General features: G+C 37.2%; 1 protein-coding gene across 1 annotated transcript in view; it reads left to right on the top strand.

The window, feature by feature from the left end:
* ATAD2B (ATPase family, AAA domain containing 2B) overlaps positions 1-19,004 on the top strand; it is a 183,275-nt gene that overhangs the window by 123,890 nt on the left and 40,381 nt on the right. The window contains exons 18-19 of the mRNA XM_023511813.1: positions 1,686-1,871; positions 16,891-17,026. Of these exons, the coding sequence (XP_023367581.1) occupies positions 1,686-1,871; positions 16,891-17,026 (322 nt within the window). The remainder of the gene's footprint in view (positions 1-1,685; positions 1,872-16,890; positions 17,027-19,004) is intronic.

Here is a 19,004-nt window from a genome sequence, read left to right as displayed (position 1 = left end):
TTATTGAATTAGCAATATATTTTATTTTACACAGGAGATTTAAAGGTATATAAAATGTGTTTTAAAAACTCATGCAAGTGGCAAGCTTATTCATTAAAGAAAAATAATCCTTTTTATTCTTAGAGACGTTTCTGATAATTCTGATCATTTTTAATGTTGGGTTCTTAATTCTATATCTTATACATTATATGCATTAACTAATTGAAATGTGTTTAAAATAAGAGAAAATAAGTAGAACATTTTTGGAATAGAATTCTCAAGTTAGATTCAAGATATATAGTTAGATCTTTACCTTTGTACCTAAACTTTTTTTTTTTGTAGAGACAGAGTCTCACTCTATTGCCCTTGGTAGAGTGCTGTGGCATCACACGGCTCACAGCAACCTCCAACTCCTGGGCTCAAGCGATTCTCTTGCCTCAGCCTCCTGAATAGCTGGGACTACAGGTGCCTGCCACAGTATCTGGCTATTTTTTTGTTATAGTTGTCATTGTGGTTTAGCTGACCCAGGCTGGGTTCGAACCCACCACCCTTGATGGCTGGCGCCGTAACCACTATGCTACAGGCACTGAGCCAATATACCTAAACTTTTAAAAAATAATTAAGAGATGTCGGCTGGGCGTCTGTGGCTCACGGGGCTAAGGTGCCGCCACATACACCTGAGCTGGCGGGTTCAAATCCAGCTGCCGTACAACAATGACGGCTGCAGCCAAAAAATAGCCGGGTGTTGTGGCGGGTGCCTATAGTCACAGCTACTTGGGAGGCTGAGGCAGGAGAATTGCTTGAGCCCAGGAGTTGGAGGTTGCTGTGAGCTGTGATGTCACAGCACTCTACCCAGGGCGACAGCTTGAGGCTCTGTCTCAAAAAAGAAAAAGAATTGTTAAGAGATGTCATAATAACATGTGAGAATTTGTTGGTGGGCTGTTAAGCTCTTGAGTTATATATAAAGGACAGTAGTTGTACTTGGTAGCTTACTAATAGCCAACCTGGTCCTTATTTGCAGGGTAGGGGTGACTGAAGCTATGGTTAGGACTCTTTTTAACATCTGAGGAAAACAATAATTTTGTATTTTCTGATAATAGAAATGTCTCAGAGCTCTTTGTTAATTTATCACTCGTTAGAGAAATAAGGGTATCTTGTGACTATTTTATGAAAGACTAAACTAAGGTAATAGGTGGAGGTGAACAAGTGGTTCAGTAGGAAGTTCATTAGTTTTAAGCTTTAGGATGGTACATTGTTCTTAGAATGTTTATTCATATGTGAAGTGATTTTAGGCAATGTGCTCAAACTGTGTTATCATTTTCTTCTTTGAATAAGGCTTACTAATACCACTCTCACTTGGATGATACAGGGGTGCATGTTTATCTCTTTACTTGCAGCATATTCTATAGTGGTGTTCTGCTTTATTATCTTTACATGATAGATAAGTGAAACAATTTGATACCTGTATACTATTAACATATACTTATAGGAATAATTAAATGGCAAAAAATACCCCTTTTTTTGTGGGACAAGGGCAGATACAAGCTATAAGTAAAGCTTAGGCATCATATCTTGAAGAATTTAAATTTAGGGGCTGGAACTAATGATAGTAACAGGCCTGATACATTTTATATATCCGGATGTCGCCAGGTAGACTTTAGAATAATTAATTTGAGTTTTTAAATGCTGATTCTTTCCTTAATTAGATTTTTCGTGAAGCTCGAAGAACAGCACCTAGTATTGTTTACATGCCTCACATTGGTGATTGGTGGGAAGCTGTTAGTGAAACTGTGAGAGCAACTTTTCTGACATTGCTACAAGATATACCATCATTTTCACCTATATTTTTATTGTCTACCTCTGAAACTATGTACAGTGAACTGCCTGAAGAGGTAAGAATTGATAAAATTTTTATCTTTCCTTATTATATTGTTGACTTTGTATATTAGACTCTTTTTAATTACTATGAAATCAGTACTGTCAGTGATCATATCCTGGGTATAGCTGCTTATTAGCCATGTAAGTTAAGTGAGTTATTTAATGTTTTAAGTTTTGGTTTCTTTTTTCGATGTAATAGTGATATCTTCCTTAGTGTTGTAAAGACTGAGACAATTCATGCTTAGAATAGAATTGGACATATATATACAGATCGAACATCCCTAATCCAAAAATCCAAAATCTGAAATGCTCCAGAATCCAAATATTTGAGTCCTGATATGAAGTCACAAGTGGGAAATTGTGCACCTGACCTCATGTGATGGATTTCAGTCAAAAAACAGTCAATACTTTGTTTCATACATAAAATTATTAAAAGCATTATATAAAATTATTTCCAGGTTATGTATATGAGGTATATACGAAACATAAATGAATTTTTTTGTGTTTAGACTTGGGTCTCATCTCCATCCCCAAGATATCTCATTAGGTATATGTAGATATTCCAAAATCTGAACACACAAATCCAAAATCCTAACCATGTCTGGTCCCAGGCATTTCAGATGTGGGATACTCAACCTGCAGTACCTTCTAAGAAGACTGTAGCTATAGTTGATTCCTTTGTAATTATTTATCCTTATCATCTATGAAACCATTTGGTGGGATTTGACCTTTCGCCTGTTAGCAATGAATGACAGGATCATGTTAAGTTGAATATTATTACTAATAAGACATTTTGCTTTTGAGTTCAAATCAAAGGTAAAAATCAGTCAATTCAGAAAAAATTGGTAAATAAAATCATGTGAATAAGATAGACTTTTTACATTTTTTTCTTTTTTCTTTCTTTCTTTCTTTCTTTTTTTTTTTTTTGAGACAGAGTCTCACTCTTTTGCTCAGGCTAGAGTGCTGTGGAATCATCATAGCTCACAGCAACCTCAAACTATTGGCCTGAAGCAAACTTCTTGCCTCATTCTCCCGACCAGCTGGGACTACAGACACCCAATGCCCAGTTAGTTTTCCTTCCTTTCTTTCTTTCTTTCTTTTTTTTTCTTTTTTGAGATAGAATGTCACTCGGTCACCCTTGGTAGAGTGCCATGTCGTCTTAGCTCCATAGCAACCTCAAACTCTTGGATTCATGTGATCCTCTTGCCTCGGCCTCCCAAGTAGCTGGGACTACAGGTGCCTGCCACAACACCTGGCTGTGTTTTAGAGACAGGGATCTTGCTGTGGCTCAGGCTGGTCTCAAACCTGTGAGCTCAGGCAGTCCACCTGCCTTGGCCTCCAAAGCATTGGGATTACGGGCATGAGCCAACACACCTAGCCTTCAGTTAGTTTTTCTATTTTTAGTAGAGATGGAGTCTGGCTCTTTCTCAGGCTGGTCTCAAACATGTGAGCTCAAGCAGTCCACCCACCTCAGCCTCCTAGAGTGCTAGGATTATAGACATGAGCCGCTGTGCCTGTCACAAAATTGGTTTTTAAAAAATTGTTCTAATATCCTGAGCTCATCGGGTCTTGAAATTGTCTGGCAGAGGAATACTTGATATATTTTGCCCAGGAGACATAGTAGGAATGATGTTCATATACAGATTTTCCTTTTTAAGTGTTGTAATATAAAACCTGATTATGTGGGGTTTTATGATTAAGGTATTTATTTGCTGAGTTCTTTTATGTTTCAGCTTTTGTTCAGTTTCGCTAAAATGGATTTGTATGATTTATTGCGTTTTAAGAAAAGTATATTAAATGTAGAATAATTCATTTTTTATTAATATCTGATAGTATGTGAAGACCATTAATCAAAATGTTTACTGTAGAGGGCAGTAAAATTTAATGGAATGCTGTGTGTAATAGGAATCAGAAAAACTAAGGTACTGACTTACTGGTCTTTTGATCGTATATAAATATTTGGACCTAGAATAGCCTGAGTTTTCTTGTCCATAAAATGTAAATAATCACAGACAGGGTTGTTGGTGTGATACAGTATATGTGAATTTATATTGGAAACCATAGAAGAATGGTTCTCAACCTGTGGGTCACGACCCCTTTGTAACAATGAAAATAAGCATTCTAATGGCAAATAAGAATAGCTAGCACTACAGGTGTATACAGCCATGTCCAGCTAATTAGGAAGGTTGAGAACCACTGCCATAGAGCTATAAAAGGTTTGATGTTATACTACTATGAAGTAGGAATGCAGGTAAGGAAGAATGAAATAAACCTAGATGTAACCTAGGAGCAACATTTACAAGTTAGAAGCCCTCTGTCAACTAGTTGGTCTTTTTGGTTTTGTTACTATTTTTTTTGTTATTTTTGAGACAGGCTCTCCCTTTGTTGCCCAGGCTAGAGTGCAGTGGCATCATCATAGCTCATTGCAGCCTCAAACTCCTGGGTTCGAGTGATTCTCCTGCTTTGGCCTTCCAAAGTGCTAAGATTTCCGGTGTGAGCTATTACATGGGCCTGTTGAGAGAAATTTCACTGTGTGCCCACCTTAACTAGCTTTATTATAATATTATAAAAAGGAGAAGAGATAAAATTTGGGAGATAATTAAGGATTCTAATTGAGAATATATAATTCTCTGAATTTTGTATTGTTGAAAAATTTGTAAATAAAAATCTTATAATCCTATCTTCTCAAAAGAGCAAATTTTATTTTGCATACTCCTGTTGCTTGTATGTTATCTATAATTTTACTCTTGGTTTAGTATATTTCAGCTAATACTATATCCTATATACTTTCAATCTTGGTATATTGTTGTCATAATTTTTTTTTGGCAGTTTTTGGCGGGGGCTGGGTTTGAACCCACTACCTCTGACATGTGGGGCTAGTGCCTTACTTCTTTGAGCCACAGGCGCCACCCCCTGTTGTCATAATTTTTAAAGGCTTAAGAAAAGCCTGCTGACTAGTAAGCCTTTTCATTATTTGTTTCTAATACCCAAATTAATATCTAAATTTACTAGCATTGAATCTTGAAATTTTAGCCCCTTTCCCGCTCATCATCTGTATAATTAGCCCTTAGTTACCCTATAACTAAAGCTATTATGGATATTCACAGTTGTGGGGTAAAGATTATGGGAATTGTCTCATACTAGTGATTACATAACATTTTCATACTGATTGTTCATGGCAAATCCTCCTCTGCCCACAAGCCTTCCATTTTAATTTCAGTTTTGCCATTAGACTGCTATTGTCAGGCAGTGCCTGTAGCTTAGTGGGTAGGGCACTGACCACACACACCCAGGCTAGCAGGTTTATACCCGGCCTAGGTCAGCTAAATAGCGGTGACAACTGTAACAAAAAAAATTAGCTGGGTGTTGTGGTGGGCACCTATAGTCCCAGCTACTTGGGAGGCTGAGGCAAGAGAATTGCTTAAGCCCAAGAGTTGGAGGTTGCTGTGAGCTGTGACGCCATGGCACTTTATTGAGGGCGACATAGACTCTGTCTCAAAAAAAAAAAAAATAAAAGAATGCTTATTTTCATGTTACAAATTGAAATGGCAATCTATTGATAAGTACTTACTGAATGAATGAATAGCAAAGACAATTGTGAACCAAATGTCTGTAGGTTAGCAGGTTGCCACATCTGTGGAAGAAACGAAATAAAAAGTGGATGGTATAAAACCAAGTGATTCTTGAAGAAAGAAATGGCCTATTTTCTATAGTATATTTAAGAATACACAATGGTTAAGTTAAAATAACAGTAAGTTACAGGATTTTAACCTTGTCAAATAGGCATATGTAAAAAAAATTGTTTTCTTGGTGTAGTGGCACACTCTTGTAGTCATGGTTACCTGGGAGTCTGAGGTTGGAGGATCCCTTGGCCTTAGGAGTTCAAGTTCAGCTGGGCAACATAGTGAGACTCTTGTCTCTCAAAAAACCAACAACAGGCTGGGTGCAGTAGCTCATGACTGTAAGTTAAGCAGTTCGGGAGACTGAGGCAGGAGAATCATTTAAGGCTAGGAGTTTGAGACCAGCCTGAGCAACATAGTAAGACCTTATATCTACAAAAAAAAAAATAGAAAAATTAGCTGGACATGGCAGTATACACCTGTATGCTAGCTACCATGTTTCCCTGAAAATAAGACCTACCCAAAAAATAAGCCCTAGCAGGATTTCTATGCATTTGTTAAATATAAGCCCTACCCCGATAATAAGATGTAGTGATGGGCGTGGCTATGCCTTTTGGCGTGGAGAGGAAGATAGCCCCTGAAAATAAGCCCTAGTGTGTCTTCTTAAGAAAAAATAAGTATAAGACAGTGTTTTATTTTGGGGGAAACACGGTATTCAGGAGGCTGAGGTAGGAGGATCCCTTGAGCCCAGGAGTTTAAGGTTGCAGTGAGCTCTGCTGATGCTGCTACCCTCTAGCCCAGGCAACAGAATGAGACCCTGTCTCAAAAAACCTAAGCTAAACCAAAACAAACATAAATAGCACCCTCCCCCCAACCAACACCCAAACAATTGAGTAAACTTGACAATCCATAGAAATATTCATAAACATATATATACACACATATTTTCCAATCAGTAATACCAGTTATAGGTAATTACCTGAATATTTTTTTATGATCAAATACAAAGATACGTGTTTGACACATAGACAACACAAAAACTACAAAGGTTTTATTGTAGGCTTTTCATAGATTGGAAACTAAATGTCCCATCATAGGGAATTGGTTAGGTTATAGTAGACTCCATGAAACACAATGAGAGCATTAAATATATTGACATAGAATATATTTAATATTATAAGAAGGTGTTTTGTCTTGTGGCTTAAAGGAGTAGGGCACCGGCCCCATATGCTGGAGGTTGTGGGTTCAAACCTATCCCTAGCCAAAACCTGCAAAAAAAGAAAAAAAAAAAAAGAAGATCATGAGAAGGTATTTAAATTTTTTGACATTTAATTTTGAAATTTTGAAATTATTTGACAAATGCAGGTTATAAATCAATAAGTATGGTGTTTTTCCAGTTTATAGAGAAATAATCAGAAGCATATATGCAGAAATATTAGTAATTATCTCTGGGTGTTAAAATTATAGTAGTTTTTTGGTCTTTTTTAAATCTTCTGTAATAAATACTGTTGTAATCAGAAGATAAACCCATTCTGAGTTGAAAAGAAAAATTTCTCCATTTTTAAAAATTGGAGAAAACATAAAAACACAAAAAGAATTAGTTCTTCTGGGACTAGTGTTTTATTAGTGGGAAAAAATGACAGTCTCATCCTTTTAGAGCCCATTTGACATTTTTGTGTTTGTGTGTGTATATGTATATATGTGTATATATATATATCTATAGTCCAGTAGTCTCCAAAGTAAGTGTATACTTTGGGATACTAAGAGAAACATTAGAACTTCTAGTTATTTTTATTTTTCATATTAGCGTAACTATCCTCTGTATATATGTTTGGTAATAGAAATAATATATACTGGTGGGAAATTTTTCATTATTTTTTTCCTGATAAAGTATTTAATAAAAAAAGTTTGGAGGCTCGGTGCCTGTGGCTCAAGTGGCTAAGGCGCCAGCCACAAACACCTAAGGTGGCGAGTTCGAATCCAGCCCGGACCCGCCAAACAATAATGACGGCTGCATCCAAAAATAGCTGGGCGTTGTGGTGGGCGCCTGTGGTCCCAGCTACTTGGGAGGCTGAGGCAGGAGACTCACTTGAGCCCAGAAGTTGGAGGTTGCTGTGAGCTGTGATGCCATGACACTCTACCCAGCGGGACAGCTTGAGGCGCTGTCTAAAAAAAAAAAAAAAAGTTTGGAAATTGGATGGCGCCTGTAGCTCACAGGAGTGGGGTGCTGGCCCCATATCCCAGAGGTGGCAAGTTCAAACCTGACCCCGGGCAAAAACTGCCCCCCCACCCCCAATTTGGAAATCATTGCTCCAGATCAGTTGTAACAAAGTATGGTCCAGGGGCCCCTCGGGAACCCCTAAGACTTTGTAGGAGATTGTCAGGTTTCTCTCTCTCTCTCTCTCTCTCTCTCTCTTTTTTTTTTTTTTTTTTTTTTTAGTTTTTGGCTGAGGCTGGGTTTGAATCTGTCACCTCCGGCATATGGGGCCAGCACTCTACTCCTTTGAGCCATAGGCACCACCCAGGTTTCTCATTTTTTTTTTATTACGTATTTGTTGAAGTCTAGTTTTTTCATATATTTCAGCCAAAACAATACATTGTAACAGATTGAATGCTAAAGCAGAAATAATAATCCACTTCTTTTCCATTAAGTTAGATATTAAAAGTACTTGAAAAAATTTTAAGCAATGTTACTTTTCTCATTAAATTTTATTTTATATTTTATATATTTTATATTCTCTATATTGTACAGTTTGAAAACATTTTTCAAAAGATTATCCTTTTTAATGTTAATATGTAGTGGGCTTATTTAAAAAATGTTCTCAGTTTTAACTTTAAATACATAAATATTGAACAGATATAAGCCACATAAATAAAAGCTCTTTTAGGGTCCTCAATAATTTTTAAGGGTCTGAGACCAAATAGTTTAAACAGGTCCTGAGACCAAAACAGTTGTAAACCTGTTACCTAGATTGCAAGCTCTTTGAAGCAAGAGAACTTTGTTACTGGCTGCACTTCTCTGGTTCCCAGCTCATTGCTGACAACATGGGAGTTATTCAGTACAAGTTTGTTGTATCAAAAGAGGAACTAACAATTAAATTGCCACATAGGTTATAAGTAACCCCTGTCCTGCCTCATTCCCATCCTTCAGAATTCTAGTATAATTAGACTTACTTGTGTAGAACCTTTCTGGAAATAGTTGGAGTATTTTAGTTAAGATATATGGGAATTGCAAGTTACTTCTATTGAGGAGAATTAGAAAAAAGTTAATTGGGGGTTGAGCCAGAAAAATAGACTTATAAGGGAGGAAGCAGATAGAAATAGCGAAATTTGCAAGAAGGAAAATAAACTTCAGCCAGAATTATAGTCCTGTTCTGAAGGTATTCATGTTATCTACTTTGTTATCAAATCATGTGGGCAGGCTCAAGATGATATAAATCAGTATATTGGAGATGAATTTTAAAGAAATACTTCCTTAGCTATGCTGATGAAATTAAGATTACATAGCACTTTGTCATTGCAAGTGTTTCCGTGTCATTTTGTGTTGCTGGATTTATGGTACAACCTGGGAGGTAAAAATCAGTAATTTTAAATAGAAAAATTAGGTAAGGGCCCAGGCATGGTGGCTCACACCTGTAATCGTAGCTCTTTGGGAGGCCAAGGTGGGTGGACTGCTTGAGCTTAGGAGTTCAAGACCAGCCTGAATTAGCTGGGCATCACAGTGGGTACCTATAGTCCCAGCTACTTCGGAGGCTGAGGCAGAAGGATAGCCTGAACCCAGGAGTTTGAGTTTCTGTGAGCTATGACGTTTTTGCACTCCAGCCTGGGTGACAGAGTGAGACTCTGCCTCAGAAGCAAACATACAAACAAACAGGTAAGGGCATTAAAAACAAGATGGATGATCTATATACAAAGGAATTATTTTTTAATATTAATGTTCTGGTAGTAAAACAATTATATGATTCCTCTTAAAACTTTAGAGGAAGGAGAGATCCTCGCAAGCTTTTTTTCTCTTTTGAACCAAAAAAGAATATTAAGTGAACATTGTTACCACTTTAAGGCACATAAAATACTAAATTTTATTTTTACTTAATGGATTATTTCCCTATATTGTTTTGAGGAAAGCAGATTTTATTTGTGAAAGTTTTCTTAGGCTTATTTTTGACCTTGGTTTTCATACATTTTTTTCTTTGAGATTTTCAGTTCTTAAACCATTAATTTTCCCTATACAAAGGTTCCAGGAACCTTAGCTTCAAAATTAGGGACTAACAATTATATTTAGCATGTTAACAAGTGAGATAAAACAAAAAGATTTTGCTAATCAAATAAATGCTGCCATTTATGCAACTGTAACTATGTGCCAGGCATTATATTAAGCCAGTTATATACAATATCTAAGTTAAGTTTTTTAACTGTCCAGTAAGAAAGGCATTATTGTTATTTTTCTGTTTGACAGATGAAGAAACTGAGGCTAGCAGGAGTAAAGTAACTTGCCTAGGGTCTCACAGCTAGTATGGCAGAGCAAGGATTTGAACCCAGGTTTGTCTGATTCCAAAGGTCATGTACTTATGATGCCCTATAATATGTAAGACTCCAGAGAAACTGTTTCTGGATATTGTGATGTTAGGCTTGATGAATGGTCAGAGAAAAGGAGAGTTTTATATTTACCAACAAAATTTGGTAAATATTGTTCATTCAACAAAAATTTATAAAGGGCCCATACTATGCAATGCAATGTACTAGTAAGTTTGAATTTGTTTAAAGTGGGTCACTGTTCTTTTACTCTTCTATCGTCAATCCTTAGCTGCATAACTCAGTTTCTGGACGTACATGTACAGATATATATGTGAATGTACATATTTCTTTTTTGCTGAATGATTGAATCAATAAAAAGATAGTCATTGATCTCTAAGAATTTGAAGTTTAGAGGGAAGAGAGATAGAAAATGTTATAATACAGTATTAGAAATGGTATGGTAATATATATTAGGGCATGATCCATAAAAGAAAAAATTGATAAAGTAAACTTTATCAACATTAAAAAGTTTTACTCTGGCCCAGTGCCTGTGGCTCAAGAGGCTAAGGCTCCAGCCACATACACCTGAGCTGGCTGGGTTCAAATCCAGCCTGGGCCCACCAAACAACACTGACAACTGCAACCAAAAAATAGCTGGGTGTTGTGGGGGCGCCTGTGGTCCCAGCTACTTGGGAGGCAGAGGCAGGAGACCTGCTTGAGCCCAGGAATTGGAGGTTGCTGTGAGCTGTGATGCCACAGCATTCTACCCAAGGGGACAGCTTGAGGCTCTGTCTCAAAAAAAAAAAAAAAAGTTTTACTCTTCAAAATATACCATTAAGAAAGTGAAAAAGTAAGCCATAGACTGTGAGAAAATATTTCAAAGATGTCAAATCACTTACATGATAAATGACTTACATTAATAATGTGTAAAGAAATCTTGCAGCTTAATAATGAGACTTCATCATATGATCTTTGACAATTGTTCTAAGGCCATTCAATAGGGAAAGGACAGTTTTTCATGAAAGATGCTGAAAACTTCATAAAAATGAAGATGGATTCTTACCTATCATATACATACAAAAAAATTAACTCAAAATGGATTAAAGACCTAAAAATCTACATAAAATAATCACATATGAAATATATTTAAAATAAGACCTATAAGCATAGGGGAAAAGGTTCATGATGTCGAATTAATTTTTTTACTTATTTATTTTTTTCTATGGTAAGATAGGATTTTATTAGACAGAAAGGAATATAGAAACAATAAAAAAACACCAGAGCCTCTGGCAAAGGGGAAAACCCAATTTGGAAGTCTCTCTTGGATCCTTTGTCTAGGGGCATGATGTTGAATTTGTTAGTGATTTCTAGGATATGACAACAAAGTACAGGAAATAAAAGAAAAAATAGGTAATTTAGACCTCATAAAAATTAAAACTTTTATACATTGGAGGGTACTGTCAGCAGAGTGAAAGGCAGCCCACAGAATGGGAGAAAATATTTGCAAATCATATATCCTGTAAGGGATTGATATCCAGAGTATAAAAAGAACTCCTACAACTTAACAACAAAACAAATCTAATTTAAAAAGGGGAAAGGATTGAATAGATGTTTCTCCAAAGAAGATAGACAAATAGACAATACGCATGAAGAAAAAGCCCAGCATCACTAATCATTAGGGAACTATAAATCAGAACTACAGTGAGATATCACTTCATACCTATTAGGATAACTATTATCGGAAAAAACAGAAAATAAGTCTAGGTTACATGGCTCACACATATAATCGTAGCACTCAGGGAGGCAGGAGGATTGCTTGAGATCTGAAGTTCAAGACCAGCCTGAGTAAGAGCAAAACCTCATCTCTACTAAAAAATAGAAAAACTAGCCTGGCATGGTGGCTTACATTAGCTACTTGGAAGGCTGAGGCAGGAGGATCACTTAAGCTCAGGAGTTGGAGGTTATAGCAAATTAGGATGACTCCAGTGTACTCTACCCAGGGTAGCAGAGCAAAACCCTATCTCAGAACAAAACAAAACAAACAAAATAGCAAGTGTTGGTGAAGATGTGGAGAAATTGGAACTTTTGTTTTTTTTTGAGACAGTTTCAACTATGTCACCCTTGGTAGAGTGCTGTGATTTCAAACTCTTGGGCTTAAGCCGTTCTCTTGCCTCAGCCTCCCAAGTAGCTGAGACTACAGGTGCCTGGCTATTTTTTTGTTGCAGTTGTTTAGCTGGCCTGGGTCAGGTTCGAACCCACCACCCTTGGTGTATGTGGCTAGCGCTGTAACCACTGTGCTATAGGTGCCGGCCAAGAAATTTAAACTTTTGTGCATTGTTGGTGAGCATGTAAAATTATAGTAGCTGTTGTGGATGGCGCCTGTGGCTCAAAGGAGTAGGGCACTGGCTCCATATACCAGAGTTGGTGGGTTCAAACCCAGCCCCGGCCAAAAATTGCAAATAAATAAATAAAAATAAAATTTATAGTAGCTGTTGAAATCAATAGGCATTTCCTTAAAAGGTAAAACACACCATTGCTATATTATCCAGAAATCCAACTTCTGGTTACGTACCCAGTGTACCCAAAAGAATTAAAAGCTGAGACCTGAACACCCATATTCATAGCAGCATTATTCATAATAGTAATAGGTCAGAACAGCCCCAGTGTTATTCATTTGTTGACAGATGAATGGGCAAACAAAATGTGGCATATACATACAATTTGTTTGGCCTTAAAAAGGAAGGGAATTTTGACTTATGCAGCAGCAAATCTTAAAGACATTATACTAAGTGAAATAAGCTAGTCACAAAGGACAATATTATATTATTTCTTTCATATGAGGTTCCAGAAATACGTTAAATAGCTAATAAACACATGAAAAGATGCCCAATATCATTAGCCATTCAGGAATGAGACATCACTACAACCCACTAGGATAGGTATAATCAAAAAGACAGACAGTACTAAGTGTTGGCAAGTATCTAGATCAACTGGATTCCTTACATATTGCTGATGGGACTGTAAAATGGTGCTGCTACTTTCCAAAGTTAAGCATAAATTTATGGTATGACCCAGCAGTTCCACTGCTAGCTGTCTCATGGGAGAAATGAAAACATGTTCACAGACTTTTGTGTGGGCTTGTTTCTATTAGTGCTCAGTGATCATAATCATCAAAAAGTGTAAGCAACCCAGATATTCATTAATTGGTGAATGCCTAAACAAAATGTGGTATACACATATGGTAAAATACTATTCAGCAGTAAATGGAATGAGGTACTAACACATACTACAATGTGGGTGAACCTGGAAATATGCTAAATGCGAGAGGACAGACACAAAAGATAGTTGTATGAGAGGCACTTCTCTAAAGACAGCAGATCAGTTGATACTGGGCTGAGACTTGTGAGTAGGAGTGAGGATTGACTGTAAATAGGCATGAAGAAACCTGGTTTTTTTTTGTTTGTTTGTTTTGTTTTTTGTTTTTTTTGAGACAGAGTCTAACTGTGTCGACCTGGGTAGAGTGCTGTAGCATCATAGCTCACAGCAACCTCCAACTCTTGAGCTTAAACGATTCTCTTGCCTCAGCTTCCGAAGCAGCTGGGACTATAGGTGCCCACCACAATGCCTGGCTATTTTTTTTTTTTTTTTGGTGTAGTTGTCTTTGTTGTTTGGCAGGCCCAGGCTAGGTTCAAACCTGCCAGCTGTGGTGCATGTGGCTGGCTCCCCTTATCCACTGAGCTACAGGTGCCAAGCCAAAGAAATTTTTTTTTTTTTTTTTTTTTTTGAGGCAGAGTCTCACTCTGTCACCCAGTGCTGTGGCATCAGCCTAGCTCTCAGCAAACTCAAACTCCTGAGTTCAAGAGATCCCCCTGCCAGCATGAGGAAACTTATCAGGGTAAGAAAAGAGTTCTAAAACTGGCTTGTGATGGTTGGACAACTATAGAAGTTTACTACAAATTATTGAATTGTTTTTTTAAAAAATTTGAATGAGATGTACATGGGTCATTACTAACGTTTTGAGATACACAACAATTAAAAAATGTAAAATGCACATGGATGGAAACTTATGAAGCTCTCCTAGCAACAATGTTAGGCTCAGCAAGTTGAAACTTTGGACCAGTGAATCAGAAAGGACTCTGTAATCTGTGTTTCTTGGAAGTGAAATAATGGACCATTACATAGTCTGGCTCAAAACTTGTGGTAGTGACCCATGTACTGGAAAGAGCATTCAAGCTTATCTGAGATAATCTGGGAAAGTGTCAGCTGGAGTAGTGCATTAGAGAAGGGTTCAAAAAAGAGTGAATAGCATGTGAGATGAGCAGTGTGAATCCATGGGAAAGAGAGCATGATTTGTACAGGGAATCATGTAAGTCTTGCCATTGGTGAGAGATAAAGTTTGAGACTCAGGCTGTTCAAAGATAAGGTTAGGAGTGGATTTAAAGAAATATAACTCAGCTTATTTTTATATTTCTAAGTATATGGATTCTAAGCTATTGGTAATAAATTGGTGAGAATATAAGTGGATTATTATTATAGGCATGCTTTTTATTCACAAAGTTTAACACCATGTTGAAAATTATCAGAAGAAAGAATATTTAATACTGGCTCGGTGCCTGTAGCTCAAGCGGCTAAGGCACCAGCCACATACACCAGAGCTGGTGGATTCAAATCGGGCCTGGGCCTGCCAAACAACAATGACAACTACAACCAAAAAAAAAAAAAAAAAAATAGCTGGGTGTTGTGGTGGGTGCCTGTAGTCCCAGCTACTTGGGAGGCTGAGGCAAGAGAATCGCTTAAGCCCAGGATTTGGAGGTTGCTGTGAGCTCTGATGCCACAGCACTCTACCCAGGGCAACAGTTTGAGGCTCTGTCTCAAAAAAAGAAAAAAAATTTTAAAACCGAAACTAAATGTTTTGCCCTCTTTGAGCAAAGTCATTGCACTTCTAGGATACTATGTTCTATGTATTTTTCAGGACTCGGTTGCTGTAGGCTGTTTCTGCTATATCTTATCTAATGCCTCTTCTCTTCTGTGTTTTGGCACCTCACTTATGGCACTTCCAGCATAATACCCTGATCCTTTCTCTGAGACTATAGAATCTTTGATAGCAGAGAATAAACATTTTCTTCAGTTTTATAACTGCAGTGTCTAGCATGATGTTTGGCACACAGCGCATAGGTGGAAGTGAATTTGCTTCCAGAGCTTTCAAAGAAGGACCAGCACAGCATAGATCGAAGGGTTAGAAGGAACTGCATGAGGTTAGTCCACTGGAAGGACACAAGGTGAAGGTTACAAACTCTTAAACCAATGTGACTTTGTGTTGAGATGAATGATTCTCCATCTAATTTTTTAATTCCTATGTCTACCTGTCATTGTTTCTTTTCTGTCTTAAAATTTCAGGAGTGGAAAAGGCCTTTAGAGTTTATATAATCTAGCGTTTATTTACTTTGTGATCATAAGCCAATCTCTCAAACCTTTCTAAGCCTGTTTCCTTATCCATAAAATGGACCTCGTTGTTACAAAGATTTGGATAACATCATACTTACAAAATTCTTGAGTGTTCAATCATAAAATTAATCCAGTAAGTGGCTAGAAGGGAAAAATTAAATGAATTATCCAAAGTTTATCACAAGCATATAGCTGAGTTTGGACTAGATTCTGACATCTTTGGTCATAATCCAGTATTTCCATATTGTCATGGTTGGTACTTCTTTTTATCCTGGTAACTGTCTCTCTTTTTTAAGTTGCATTTTCAATTTGATATGGGCTAGGTAACAAAATCACAAGCTCTATGCATGTAGTACATGCTTAGTAAGCATTGCTCATTGCTATGTACCAGGCATTGTGGTAGGTATAGGAAAACAGATAAATTAAAAATGGTCTCTGTACTGAGGAGTTTGGTGTCTAGAAGGTAGAAGATAGACCTTCTAGAAAAACATATAAATTAAATGAAGTGTTAAGTGCTGTAGTATATGAATGGTGATGATGTAAGGAGGATTTAAACAGCATATGCTGGAAAGGAGACTTCTGGGATCAAAGTCTTCAGAGTAGGTGTGCAGAGAAGAGGTAGGTAGTCACCAGGTGGAAAGAGCCGAGGGATATAGGAATGACTGGCTCACTTTTGCTTTGGAGTTTCTTCTGGAAGGTGAGGTCATGGAACATTCTATAAAGAGACTGAAGGTATAGTTTATTTGCAGTGGAGCCAGGGTTCCAGAGATTACAGTGAAATAGGCAAGGAGTATAGAATGAGAGGGCAATGTTACTGCCCTTCCAGCTCCTTACTTGTAGATTCTAGGTAATTACTTTTTGGCTCTTAAGTAAAAGTCCTAGATCATTTCCATTTGACTATTGGAAATTAACTATCTTTTTGTCTGATGACTCTCCTAGATACAGTATCATTTATTAATGACTTATTAGACATTTTTCCATTTTCATTTAGTCAATGATGTTAAAAGCCCCTTAGCAGCATATCCTAGAAATAAGTTAACTCTGGGGCTGGGTGCAGTGCCTCATGCCTGTAATCCTAGCACTTTGGGAGGCTGAGGCCTGTGGATTGCCTGAGCTCACAGGTTGGAAACCAGCCTGAGCAAGAGTGAGACCCCACCTCTAAAAATAGCCAGGTGTTGTGGTGGGTGCCTGTAGTCCCAGCTACTTGGGAGGCTGAGGCAAGAGGATTGCTTCAGCCCAAGAGTGTGAGGTTGCTATGAGCTATGACACCATAGCACTCTACTGAGGGCAACAAAAGTGAGACTGTCTCAGAAAAAGAAAGAAAAAAAAAAAGAAATAAGTTAACTCTCTATGTGAATGTTTTATGAAATCTGAAATGAAGAATTTGGTATAATATGAATACTTTTAATTTTCTGTATATTTAATGTCTTTGTGTGTGTGTGTATATGTGTAGGTTAAATGTATCTTTAGAATACAGTATGAAGAGGTCTTGTATATTCAAAGGCCTATTGAAGAAGACAGAAGGAAATTTTTCCAAGAATTGATTCTCAATCAGGCATCAATGGCTCCACCACGAAGGAAACACACTGGTAAAGTTCATAAAGCCTTTAGGAAAATTTTTGGGGTAGAGGGATGGAATTAAGAAATGCCCTTTTTTGGAGTAATTTTTTTTAAAAAAACTTTTTTCACAGAAGTGAAGACAGTTTATCAGATTCTGCTTATCTTTAGATGGACACATTTGGAAGTGGCCATTGTGTTCACCTGAGTCAAGGAGACTGAGAAGTACAGTCTTATTGTTAAAGCTTTACTAAGTAGGGTGGCTCCTGTGGCTCATTGAGTAGGGCGCTGGCCCCATATACCGAGGGTGGTGGGTTCAAACCTGGCCCAGCCAAACTACAACAAAAAAATAGCTGGGCGTTGTAGCAGGAACCGGTAGTCCCAGCTACTTGGGAGGCTAAGGCAAGAGAATCGCCTAAGCCCAGGAGTTGCGGGTTGCTGTGAGCTGTATGATGCCATGGCACTCTACTGAGGGCGATAAAGTGAGACTCTGTCTCTACAAAAAAAAAAAAAAAAAAGAAAAGAACTTTACTAAGTAGGAATTTTCCTTTTCGTTCTAGTCCAGGTCATCTGGGAGATTTCACATTCTGAAGATAAAAAAGTCAAAGAAAAATGTCTTAGTTATGCTCTGTTTTAGTCACTTTAAGTGACCAAGACTTGAATTGTACTTTTTCTGTGAACACCAGATGTTGTGCTGATTACTGTGTGGGCCAGGGTAGATTTGATGAATTAAGAGCTAGTTAGAACATTTGCCCTTTCTTTTCTTTTCTTTTTTTTTTTTTTGAGATAGAGCCTCAAGCTGTCCCCCCCTGGGTAGAGTGCCATGGCATCATAGCTCACAGCAACCTCCAACTCCTGGGCTCAAGCAAGTCTCCTGCCTCAGCCTCCCAAGTAGCTGGGACCACAGGTGCCCGCCACAACGCCAGGCTATTTTTTGGTTGCAGCCATCATTGTTGTTTGGTGGGCCCGGGCTGGATTCGAACCTGCTAGCTCAAGTGTATGTGTCTGGCACCTTAGCCACTTGAGCCATAGGCGCCAAGCCCATTTGCCCTTTCTAATTTATTTATTGATTAATTTTCCAATTATTTATTTAGGGTCCATTATGTCTGATGTTTTATGTGAGGTATTTGAAAACCTACTGTGGCTTTGTTTTAAGGGTTATGTTTTTTTCTCATAGATGTAAGAGAGGCGTGAAGAATTTGTCAGATTTTAGTTCCCTGACATAAGGTCTGCATTCTAAATCATTGAGAAGAAAATTTCTTTTCCTGATCTTAAAGATGTGTAAAGGATAAGATCTGTTTGCTTAATCTTTCAACCTTTTACAGGAAGTAGCAGTCCTTTGGTAAAAAGTTTTAGGCCTCTTTACTCGTGTTCTAGCTCTTCGTGAAGAATGTTAAATACGTTCCCCATCCCTACCATGTCCTTACTTTTCCATGCTATTTCTCCTTTTCTTTGTTTTTCATTGGTTATGTTATTCAACATTTCAATAATTTTGTTGTTCTTTAGTGGTTCTTTTCCAAATTTTCTCAGTGATTTAAAAATGAACACCTATCAAATTGCTATAGTTAGGAGTTTTTCCCTACAAAAACCTTGAGAAAATTCCATATGTAAGTTATACCTTCTGATTATATTGTCACTTCCTTTCCAAGTATTTCAAGTATTTTATTATGAAAATGATTCATTTTAAAATTTTATGATCTTAGATATATTTTAATCTCATAGATCTGAGTTTTTATGTTTTAAATTGATAAAATTCTTTTTGAGTTGCTTCTATTGTCATTTCACTTTTTATCTTGGGGCTATTTAGAAATAAACAAAAATAGAATTTTAATCAAGACCATACTGTGATACCAGGGAAATCTTTTAGGAATTAGAGAACATTATAATTAGAAAAGTTAATAACTTCACCTTTTAATAGTTTTGGTTTGTAGTAGGGTAGATAGTGAATAAGTCAATACCGTAGGTTTTACATATAATTCTTTAGACTGATTTTCTTTTTTTTTTTTTTTT

The sequence above is a fragment of the Otolemur garnettii genome, unplaced genomic scaffold (assembly GCF_000181295.1).
Source record: "Otolemur garnettii isolate 467f Iridium unplaced genomic scaffold, OtoGar3 scaffold00022, whole genome shotgun sequence".
Taxonomy (NCBI): Eukaryota; Metazoa; Chordata; class Mammalia; order Primates; family Galagidae; genus Otolemur; species Otolemur garnettii.
Note: the sequence above shows the minus strand (reverse complement) of the source record. Positions and strands in the feature narration are given on the sequence as shown.